This window comes from Monodelphis domestica, chromosome 1 (assembly GCF_027887165.1).
Source record: "Monodelphis domestica isolate mMonDom1 chromosome 1, mMonDom1.pri, whole genome shotgun sequence".
Taxonomy (NCBI): Eukaryota; Metazoa; Chordata; class Mammalia; order Didelphimorphia; family Didelphidae; genus Monodelphis; species Monodelphis domestica.
In genome coordinates this window covers 456,734,394-456,746,610 of record NC_077227.1, presented here as the reverse complement: position 1 = coordinate 456,746,610, position 12,217 = coordinate 456,734,394, and the positions used below count along the sequence as shown (strand labels likewise).

The 12,217-nt window shown below is 38.4% G+C and overlaps 1 protein-coding gene across 1 annotated transcript; it reads right to left on the bottom strand.

Moving 5' to 3' along the window:
* Positions 1-206: 206 nt before the first annotated feature.
* Positions 207-4,867, bottom strand: LOC130456452 (spermine synthase-like). Its single transcript, XM_056812361.1, is given in 2 exon segments — positions 207-3,580; positions 3,582-4,867. Coding segments are annotated over 2 exon segments (1,311 nt in total). The 5' UTR covers positions 4,310-4,867; the 3' UTR covers positions 207-2,997.
* Between the last annotated feature and the right edge of the window lie 7,350 nt (positions 4,868-12,217).

Genomic DNA, 12,217 nt, shown 5'->3' with positions numbered 1-12,217 from the left:
TCCTGAATTGCCTCATCTGCCTTAACATTAGTGGCCTTAATTATACATTCTTCTTATCCTTTCACTGTTCTTCCTCATATTTTTATTTTATTTTATTTTATTTTATTTTGGTCATAGCATACCTTTATTTAATATATGCACTGCACTAAGGCAGCAGATACATTGCCAGCAGTCTTTCTTGTCAAGCACAGTCAAATCACTATCAATCAAGTTTTTTTTTTTAATACTTAATCACATTTCTAGGTGGAAGCAGCATTTGGTGCAAAGAATACAAATAAACATGAACAAATTCTTGGTACTTGTTGACAGGTGTGGAGTTGAGCTCAAAACTATGTCCACATTTTCCTTTCATTGTCAAAAAGTCTATATTGCGCTCTATAGTATGCTCAATCAAAAAGCTCACTGTACAGAGGGAATTGAACTTTAAATTTTACACTACAGCATTAAAAATAAATCTTAAAATGACAGTGCTTCATTCTTTAAACATTTCTTCAGAATCTCTTTAGCAATAGCAAATAAAGTCACCAGTATTCAGTATTTGCATGCCCATCTTTTTATAGTAACTACAAAATATTTTGAAAAGCAAAAGTCATTCTTTCTCCACACAAATAATGACAATAAGAAAATTATAGGAGTTGTGTGCATTGTTAGCTTCACACAACACATTTTTCCCTATCCCTCCCACTCTCCCACCCGCCTCCCCACTTGATCTCCCTCCCCCCACCCCATATACCTTTGCACTGAATGTACCTTCCAGGGACCTGAATGTCCAAACCCACCACACACACTTCTAACTTGCTATCTTTGCAGCAGGACCTGTGCTTTCACATTGATCACTGGATGACCCTCTTTAGCCCACAAGTTGATCTGATCTTGTTAAGTTCAATGTCAAAGTTATGCCTAAATGCTGGTCACATATTTCAAGATGCTTCTGGGTGGTGGTGAATTTTTCAATGGTGAAGAAAAATGCTCCCTCCCACTGTTCAACTCAAATAGTAATTTGAACATTAACAGCACCATTATACATTATGTGTGTATAATTTATATGTGTGTATATTCTATAATGTTCACATATAAATATACACATATATATGAACATTATACCCAGCCTTTGCTCTGCTCTGCAAGCATTCTCAAAGATAAGCTCATTCATTACACAAAGGCTGTCCAAGACAAATTTTACTACATGTGTAATACAACAAAACTATTTCTTGGTTAAAAGACAGGTCCAGATACAACATCCTGTTTTATCCTATATACTTAATAAGAGGAACCATTAATATCTCTTCTCTTCCCTCCCACTCCAATAAACCAAGTAGTTAAATAAAACACTTCAGTTTTTAAGGAAATCGTTTCTTCTTCTTCAAAAAAATTCTCCCATAAGCATTATTAAAAAAATTCTTTTTTTCCTCCATAGAAGTCATACAGAATCTCATTTACAGCAAATGGTTAGCTTATAACAGTTACCATACATGAAATGACCCAGTTAGCAAACTCAATAAACTTTTCACAAAGATATAGGTAGAAAAGTCCAAGGGAGGAGATCTTAACTTTGAAATCTCAAATCTTAACTTGGAAATACATACAATCTCAATGATCAGATTTGTGTGGCCTCTGTGAAATGCTGAACTTGGAAAGCTGATACATATCCACACCTTCTGTAAAGATTAAAATTTAGGGAATATGGGAAGACTGAGGCATCTGAGGCAGGTAGAAATTAGTTTCTCTCTGCAAGAAGTATTATATTTTTAGAGGTTTATTAAAGGTTAAAGATTAAAGAATGTACAAGTAAGAAACATGTGCCTAGGCCAGAGGCCTAGACAAAATAACCTCACATCATGCAAGAGACGCGCCTGCTCCAAAACGGAAGTCCAAAAAGAGCCAAGAAAGCCCCCTCAAAAGCCTTTGAATCAGCTTAAATACCTTCTCGATCTCGGCCTAGGTGAGATTACAAGGCATTCTGGGGAAGTGGAGCAAAGGCTCGTGGGGATTGTAGTCCTGTATTCGAGTCTATTTTTTACACTTCCCTTAACAATGTGAGAATTGTAAAAGAGTTTTTGGCTATTCGGTTCTCTTCTGTACATATTGAACTTATTTAGATTCTGTAACAAATATACTCCTGTCAACTTCCGGGATGGATATCCAAAGAAAGCCTCATTTCAACATCTCACATCAGAGTGGATAAGGGAGCATGTTTTGACTTTCAATCTGATAGTAACAACAGTACCTTTACTAGCTTCAGTTCAGGTTCCAGATTCACAAGAAAAATTTGCACATGTAGTGGGATAGGGGAGAAAGGAGGGAGCCAAAGAGGAAGGAAGGGAAAGATTATCTATTGTAGAAATTGGTTAATGGAACTATATGTATGCATACATAAATACATACATTAAAAAAAAAAAGAACTACACCAAGAAAAGAAAAATTTGTTTTACGGGACCAGAGTATTAAAGAGTAGATTTTTAAAAAACACACAAAAAGATGTTTATAATGAAAGTACTGTTATTCTCCTTAAAGTCTCCTTTAACCCAATCTCTAAAACAGAATCAACTTTTGGAAAAGGAAAAAAAAATCTTTTTTTCTGGTTCCCTTAGGAATGAAATTTAAAGAAAAAAAAAGATACTCCATACATTCCCCATACTACCCATTCTTTTCCTCTCTCTTCCATACATACATCCATATTCACCCATCCATCCACCCACACACCACACTAATGAAGCTCTACCACAAAAGCCTACATTAACAGAGAAATACAAAGATCACATTCTAAAAGGTTCAGTGCATTCAGCAGCAGTGCTGCCAATTCATCTTTAAGTTGACTTTCAAAAAATAACACCCTAGAGCTCATCAAAATATACATTTTCCATTTGCTTTTTAAATTAAAATAATAACAAAAAAACTTTTAAGGAATTCACAATCAATAGAATAACTAATTTCAGAATCATCTAGAGCATATAATTTAAAAGGTTCAAGATGGCAATATGCAGGCAAGAGTAATATTCAAAATTCAGTTTTCATCCAAACAGTGTAAAATACCCGCAATTCCATGTATGAGGGAACACATACAATTTCCTTTGAGAATTCCACAGGACAATAAAGCCGGCTAAGTTGTTCTTTGTAGAAAGTCAAGGCTTCAGTCAAATTGATACAGTTCCCCTGTGTAAAGTATTTTCCATCATGTTTCAATACTTTCATTGAAAGGTCAAGGATCAGTCTGAGAAATTCCCACATGGAATCTTCTTCTGGAGATGTGGAGATTGGAACAGTTATCAGATCATTAATCACATAATCAAACATTCTCCCTTCTTTGGCATACCTCTTCAGTACTGGAATACAGTCTTCTATTAGAACCTGATAGCGCTCTCCTTTAAGATTGTCTAAGACATCTCCACATGTTTTACACATGTATTTCTTACACCTGTCAATCACCATTTGGTCAATCTCTACCATAGTGACCATCTTTGGTTTCAATTTGACTATTTCATATAATATACCCCCATCTCCACTGCCCAGAATCAGCAATTCTTTGTCAGTGTAATCTTCCTTCCCACTGCCCATTATGGCTTGTGTATAAGCCAAATCACTCTGCCAAATTGACATCCCCACTGAGGATAAGGATATTTCCAAACTGCTTCAAATGCAGAATTTTAATGTTCTGATAAGGTGAATCTTCATCATATACAACTTCATCTATGTAATATTCCACCAGGCATCCATCAGCTGTAGGCCAATACTTATCGATCTTGCCTCCTCGTACAAGAGCCGGCAATCGTTTTAACCTTCCAATATTGCCCTGACATAGTTCTTTCATTCTTTCTTCTAGTTTGTTTAGTAGATTGCCAATTTCTTCTTTTCCTTTCAAATCATTGTTGTAACTCTGTACATCCATCAACACCAATCCATGTGGGTAAATTCTTAGACTGGCAAAACTGCCATTTTTATTAATGTAGGTTGCTAAATATCCGTGATCTTCCCAAGTGTGAATTGTTTCTGTCATTGCCTGCTCTTCAAAAACAGACTGTAGACCTTTAAGAATGGCATCTCCATCAGCTTTAGCACAGAGCTGGAAGTCGAGGGTGTTGTCACGCCACTGCCATAATGAGGTAGAGCCCAGTGCCATGTCTGGTGGAGGCGGCCACTGCTGCTGCTTGCTTGCTGCTGCTGCTTCTGCTGCGTGTGCAACCGTGAGTGCGTGTGTATGCGCGTGTGTCTGTGTGAGTGCGCGTGTGTGTGTTAGGCTGCACTGGCAAGTGCACTTCGCTATTTGAGGCCGGGGAGGGAGGATTTGAGGCCGGGGAGGGAGGTTCCTCATATTTTTAAAACGTCTTCATTCTTAAAGTCTGGGTCTACTCCTAATATTGCGAGACTTCTATACTTTTTAACTGCAAAAGCATGATAGAATCTCTGTTACCTTAGCTTACCCACATCAATTCACAACAATTAATGCAATTAAGGCAGCTAGGCAGTGTAGTATATAGAGTACCAGGTCTGGAGTCAGAAATATTCGTCTTTGTGAGTTCAAATCTGGCCTTAAACACTTCCTAGCTTTATGATGCTGGGTAAGTTACTCCATTTTGCTTGCCTCTGTTTCATCATCTGTCAAGTTAACTGGAGAAAAAAATGGCCAACTTTGCCAAGAAAATCTCAAATGGAGTCATGAGGAGTTGGTCATGATTTAAACAACTGAACAACAATTAATGTGACTAATACATGTGTGAATCATTACAACAATAAGGATCTATTGGATTAATATGCCTTACTTAAGCAATATGATAGTATGACAAAAGATAGGAATTCAAATCTCTTTTCCCCATTTGAATAAGTTTATTTGGTCAATTTAGAACTTTATTCCTTGGTTACAATAATAACATTATTTCCCTCCCTCCCCTCCACTCACTCTTCCCACAGCCAACGCTCAATTTCATTGGGTATTACTTATGTCTTTGATCAGAACCTATTTCCATATTGTTGTTTACACTAAGATGTTCATTTAGAGTCTACATTCCCAACCATATCCCTTCAACCCATGCATTCAAGCAGTTGTTTTTCATTGATGTTTTTATGTGGATAGTGGTTTTTCTCGTAGGTTCCTCTGAGTTGTTCAGGGTCATTGTATTGCCACTAATGAAGAAGTCCATTACATTAGATTGCACCACAGTGTATCAGTAGTTTCTGTGTACAATGTTTTCCTGGTTCTACTCCTCTCACTCTGCATCACTTCCTGGAGGTTGTTCCAGTCTCCATGGAATTCCTCCACTTTATTATTCCTTTGAGCACAATAGTATTCCATCACCAACACATACCACAATTTGTTCAGCCATTCCCCAATTGAAGGGCATCCCCTCATTTTCCAATTTTTTTGCCACCACAAAGAGTGCAGCTATGAATATTTTTGTACATTTTTTTTCCTTATTATCTCTTTGGGGTACAAACTCATCAGTTGATGCCCAATAGATTTGGCTCCATCCTCTTACTTTCACCCTATGCGTATCTACCTTCCTTGTGTGTGTTTCTTGCAGAGATCATATGGTAGGGTTTTGGCTTCTAATCCACTCTGCTATTCGCTTGCGTTCTATTGGTGAATTTATTCCATTCACATTCAGAGTTATGATTTCTAGCTGTGTATTTTCCAGCATTTTGATTTCTACTCCTGATCCTGCCTTTTCTTCTTTCACTATTTCCTTCTACACCAATGTTTGTTTTTAATCAGTCCCCATAGTCCCCACCCTTATTTTACTTCCCTTTCTACCCCTTCCCTTCTTATTTCCCCCCTTATTTTCCATGTAGTCTTTCTAAAATTACCCCCCCACCCTTTCCCTCCCTTGTACTGCTTCACTCCCCACCAGTCCGTTTATTACCCTTCTACTCCCCTATAGGACACAAATCTATTCTCTGCCCCAATGGATTGGATTGTTCTTCCCTCTTTGGGTCAATTTCAAAGCACGTAAGAATTGAGTATTTCCTATCACCAAACTCTTTACCCTTCCAGTGTATTGATGTTCTCCCTCCTCCCACCATGAGCTTCTTTGTGACATATAAATTTACCCCCATTTGTTTCTTTTCCCATTTCTTTTAGTATTAACCTCTTTTTTTATCTCACACATGTATATGTATTTATGCATGCATATATTTATTTACCTATTTATGTCTTGTCCTTTCATCCTATACGGTTTGTCACTGTTCCTTCTAAGTGTAATTCTTCTAGCTGCCCAGGTGATAACCACAGTTTTTAAGAGTTACCAATGACCTCTTTTCTTATAGGGATACATATCGTTTTAATTTATTGAGTCTCTTAAAATTTGTTTTGTTTTTTTTTTCTTTTTTCCCTCTTTTTTAATTACCTTTTGATGATTCTCTTGAGTTCTGTGCTTGGACATCAAATTTTCTGTTCAGGTCTGGTCTTTTCTTTGCAAATTCTTGGAATTCTTCTATTTTGTTGAATGACCATACTTTCCCCTGTAAGAATATAGTCAATTTTGCTGGGTAGTTGATTCTTGGTTGTAGACCTAGTTCCCTTCCAGAATATCATATTCCATGCCTTTCGGTCCTTCAGTGTGGATGCAGCCAGATCCTGCATTATACTCACTGTGGTTTCATGGTATCTGAATGACTTCTTCTTGGCAGCTTGCAATATCTTTTCTTTGGTCTGATAGTTCTTGAATTTGGCTATAACATTCCTGAGTGTTGTCAGTTGGGGATTAAGTACAGGAGGTGATCTGTAGATTCTTTCAATCTCTACTTTTCCCTCTTGTTCTAGAATATAGGGGCAGTTTTCTTGAATAATTTCCTGTAGTATTGTGTCCAGACTTTTTCTTTTGTCATGGTCTTCTGGTAGACCAATGATTTTTAAATTGTCTCTCCTCGAACGATTTTCTAAATCCCGTTTTGTGAATGATATTCTTCGTATTTTCCTCAATTTTTTCATTCTTTTGGTTTTGTTTTATAGTGTCCTGCTGCCTTGTGAGGTCACTTAATTCTAGTTGTTGTATTCTGGTTCTTAAAAACTGGATTTCATCCCTGGCTTCTCTTTCTGGTCTGATTTTCTATGGAGGTCATCTTTCATCCTCTTTACCTCATCTTTCATCTCCTTTTCCTCATTTTCCAGCTGACTAATTTTGGCTTTCAAAACACTGTTTTCTGTTTCCAGATGACTTATCTTGCTGTTAAAGTTGTCTTCAGCCTCTCTTAATTATGTTTTGAATTGCATTTTGAGTTCTTCCACAGCCTATATCCAATTCGATGGGATTTCTGATTTATCATTTGCTGATCCCTCCCCCTCTGTTCAGTTCGCTGTATAGAAGCTATCTATATCTATGTAATTTCTTCTTTTTCTGTTGTTTGCTCATATTCACCCCTTCTTTGCTCCCCGTATTTGTCTGTGCTCTTGCTCCTCTCATTTTTTTGGTGATGGGGACTTCTGTCAGTCTCCCTTCTTAGAGCTTTGACAGAAGATCTCTCGGTGCAGTCTCTGGGGGAGGGTTGTTGGGGGTTTGAACTTCCCTGTCCTCTGGAGGCTTTTGATTGGATTAAAGTCCAGCAGTCAATGGGGAAGGGGTATGGAGCCTGGGCTTCCCTGAGTTCTGAAGACTTTTGATGGGATTAAGTTCAGCTTGGTTGGGCTGGGTTCACTCTGAGGCCAACACCTCCTGTAAGGCTGGAGCAAATATGGAAGATCTACACAGCTCTGGCCAGGCTGCCAGCTCTATGCTCCCTCTCTAGCTCCTTCCCTGCTGTCTGTGTTCCACACTCTGAGCTTGGTACAGCCCTGCCTGCCAGGTACACCCTCTAGACCAGTACCTTTGCCCACCCAGAAGTTCCCGCTGCCGCTGGAGTCTCAGTGCTCTAGGTGGGTGGGGAAAGGGGTCCTGGGACCTTCCTCTGCCTTCCCCTTTAACCCAAGTGTTCTCAGATTCCAGATTTGGGGGGGGGCGTACCTTTTGAATTGAGTCCAGCAGGAGGGTTCCTTGGCTCTGTCTTGTTAGGTTTGATTTTCAGTCCCCTAGGAGCATTCAGTTTGTGATTGGTAAGGAAGGGTATTCAGAGGTCTGAACTTCGGCTCCTTCTAGGCTGCCATCTTGACTCCACCTCCAGGAATTCAAATCTTAAAAACAGTACCAATGACTTTTCATGTATCATCGTATAGCAATTAATCATATCCTTAAAAAAAAACACAAACAAAAAAATCCTTGACTCTCATCTCACAATCAGTACTGTGTATTGGTTCCAAGTCAGAAGAGGTGTTAAATTAGTTGCCCAGGGTCACATATCTAGGAAAGGTCTGAGGTCAAATTTGAACCCAGCACTCTAGTGCTGGCTCTGGGTCTGACTCTCAATCCACTGAGTCACCTACATGCCCTTAATCATATACTTTAAAGATAACACATGAATAAATTCAACAATTGTTTAACAGTAAGATGAATCCAAGCCAGTTTGTATACAGGTTTTTTCTCTGAAAAAAACAATAAGGGGGCAGCTGGGTATCTGAGTGGATTGAGAGCCAGGCCTAGAGATGGGAGGTCCTAGGTTCAAATCTGGCCTCAGACACTTCCCAGCTGTGTGACCCTGGGAAAGGCACTTGACCCCCATTGCCTAGCCCTTAGTGCCTAGCCACTCTTCTGCCTTGGAGCCAATACACAGTATTGACTCCAAGATGGAAGGTAAGGGTTAAAAAAAAAGAAAAAAAGAAAACAAAAATATAAAAATTAGGATACAATCAGGAGGAAAACATCTGTAACTTTTTAAAAATCTGCTTCCTATGAAAAAAATAAAAGAAAAATTGGAAACACAATATATTTTACAGAACAGGAAGATGAAACCCTAGTCTTATACAGAAATGGACACATGTATTGCTAAGGTTTTATTTTTCTTTCTTTTTCAATAGAGATGAAGAAAAATTATATTTTAGTTCATTAAATAAAGGAAATTTAATTAAAACAAAAGTTATATGAAACTAACCAACACAATTCCCTTATCTGACAGTGTATATGAGATTCTATACCCATAGTCTCCTATCTTTACTAATGAAATTTATTCACTGGGACAAAGACTAGTTATTATACTTAATATGAATTAAGCTGCCACATTTTGTATTATTTTAAACCTTATTTTGTTTTCCTGGTTATACTAACTCCGTTATATATCCATTCATATTATCCTCTTATTTGTTTTTTTAACTGTTCACAATCCTTATTTCTTATGCTGCAAAAATATTCAATTATATTTCTATTTAATGCATTCATCTCCCATAAATGTCCCAATCTGTGGAAATTCACTTTTCCGTTGTTTTGCTATCAAAGAGAATACTATAATGAGGATTTTGATATATCTGGGACTCTTCCTCCCTCCATCTGCCTTTCCTTTCTCTTTTTTTTTTCTTTTCTCCTGCTTGCCCTAGAGTGAGATCACTGGGTCAAAAGGTATGAACAGTTTGGCTTTTTTTCATAATTTTCTTTAACATTGGTTCTTTCTCAACATGGTTTGCAAAGATTTAGAGAGTGTTATAGACTTTGGAGCCCCATCCTCCTCCACACAGCTCATGAATATTTTTTGGCTGTCTGTGAAAAAAGTTTTTTAGGATATAGGATGACATTGCCAACAGAAGTTAAAGGACGTCTGGAAGCACCAAGATGGGGAAAGGCTCTGGTAGTTCTGAAGTCCCCAGGACTCTGTTTTGAGATTCTATGGAGGGCCCTAAAGATTGCTCGCTCTAAACCTGAAAGATCCAATGAGGATTATGTGCAGTCAACACAGTAGCTAAGTAACTATGGGCAAAACCAAGCAGAGCAGAGAGCAGAGCCTGACCCTGGTACAAAACCCCAACTCAGGAACTAAGTCTGAATTGATGAATAAACTGAAGAAATTATGTAATAAGGGTTTCAGAGAAATCTTGGGAAGACTTGTATAAATTGATACAAAGCAAAGGGAACAGACCTGGAAAACAATTTATGCAACAATCTGCTATCATATCAGGTCTTTAGCCTCCTTCCACAAAAGAAGAAACACCATTCTATCTAGTACTGGATTTCATCAAGCACCGTGCTTCTTCCAAGAAAGAGGGGAAAGGCCATTCCATCAAATCTCCAGCCTCTTCTCTTGCTTTGGGGAAGGGGGAATAACAACTTCTTCAGCTCCCTACAATTGTCCTCTCACCTAAACTGCCTACAGCCCTAAGTACACTCACCCTGAGGCCTAACCCTTATGGACAATGAAAAAACTACCTGACCTCATTCCTTAATGATGAACAAAGTCCTCTCTGGTCATAACCTCTCAATTCAAGTGATTCTGAACCAGTCAACTGTCATCATTCAAACCCCATTCACTGTTCCCAATTGCACAACTGCATCTTATAATACTGTCTATACCTTCACTCATTCCATCCAACTCACTATAGAAGTGGGGAGAGTTGGAATGTCCATTGCTCTGTATTTCCACTTGTAGATTCTCTTATTACCATCATTCTCTTCCCTTGAGGTTCACACAATCCAAATCTATCACCCAATCAAAAGTGTGGTAGCAGTTGTCTGCTAACCTCCAGAATATTCCCCATCTTTCCTCAGCTAGTTCAGTGCCTGGCTCATATCCTTTCCTCAATTCCTGCCCTTATATTTGGGGATTTCAGCATACAATTTGATACTCCCCCAAATATCCTAACTTCCCAGTTGCTAAACTTATCTAATGCCTGTTACCTACTTCTCCATCCCACCTTGGCCACATGCAAATATACTCTCACCCTGGATCTTATTACCCACAGATGTGCCTCTGTCACTTCTATGAACTCTAAAATTCCCTTATCTGATCATAATCTATTGTTATTCCACCTCTTCATTGCCTTGCAACCCCAAACCACCTCCTTCAGTCAAAATGTGACTCCTACTCCCTATACTCAGTTCTTTCCCCAAGCCATGATCCCTACACTCTTGCTTCCTTTTTCCCTCTCAACCCCTTGGTGAACCAGTTCAACTCTACAATGTCCTCTCGAGAAACTTGTCCCACTGTTAGTGTTCTTTCTGGCTGAGCCTCAGTCTTGAACTACTCTCCCCATTTTTTTTTTAGATTTGACCACAGATGTTTTTATTTCAGCCTCTTCTGACCCCCACTTTTTCTACTGTTCAGCATTAAAAATCACCAAGCTTTTATGACTATTGGGGGCACAGCACCCAGCACTGAGGTGCATTTGACAAATCAACATGGTTTAGATTTGGCACATTTCCACACACAGTAATCTTGTACAAGATTCTTTTGTTCTTCCACACATTCTACTAAATGAAGGTGGAGAAAATCATGAATCTGTGCTAGAGTCACTACAAACTTCTATAATCTTATCTTGGCCCTCACTGATGGTAGGCAACCCTTTTACACCTTCCTAATTAACCCACTATTCTGCTTACCACAGTGGTTCGTCCAGACTTTTTCATCCCTCCTCAAACCTCCCATAGTTCCTACTCCATGGTGAATCCTAACCTTGGACTTCTTGAGTTGATATCTGTGAGACATAATTTGAGATGTCCAAACAGTTGGAGATGTAATACTAGAAACCACTAGAAGTTAGAGCTAAGAATCTTGCCTTATATTTTATTGCAAAAATTGAGGTCATTTACAGAGAACTTCCTTCTCATTTCATATTACCCAGGTGCCTCTGCTACTATCTTCTCCATAACTCTCATATATGTTGGTCCTTGACCTTCTCTATGAAAACTCCTTTACATACATGTAATCCCATTATATTTCATCCCACCTTATCCAGCAGATTTCCCCCTCTATCATAAGCCATAAAAATTCTGATCCAAGCAATGATCAGCCACATCTTCAGAGGACCCATGATGAAGCATGTTACTAACCTTGCCTGAGAAGTGACTCAAGGTGCAGAGACATACATTTATGGGCATGGCCACAGTGTGAATTTTACTAGATCATGCCCAAGGTTACACAGGTAAATAATATTCAAATCAACCGACTCGGAACCTAGTACTTTTGCCATTGAACTATGTAGAAACAACCACAATACAAAGTGGAAATTATAAGTGTAGTAGTAAAAGGCATCAAATGCTATGGATTTTCAAAGGAAATATAGTATAGGATGATACCTTATACACAGTGCATGCTTGATGGCTTTTTATTGAATTTATAATTAAATATAGGTTATAAATGTGTCCATGTTGTGTCTCCTAATAGATTACAAATTTCTTCAGGGTGGTGATTATATTTTAGTCATCATTATATG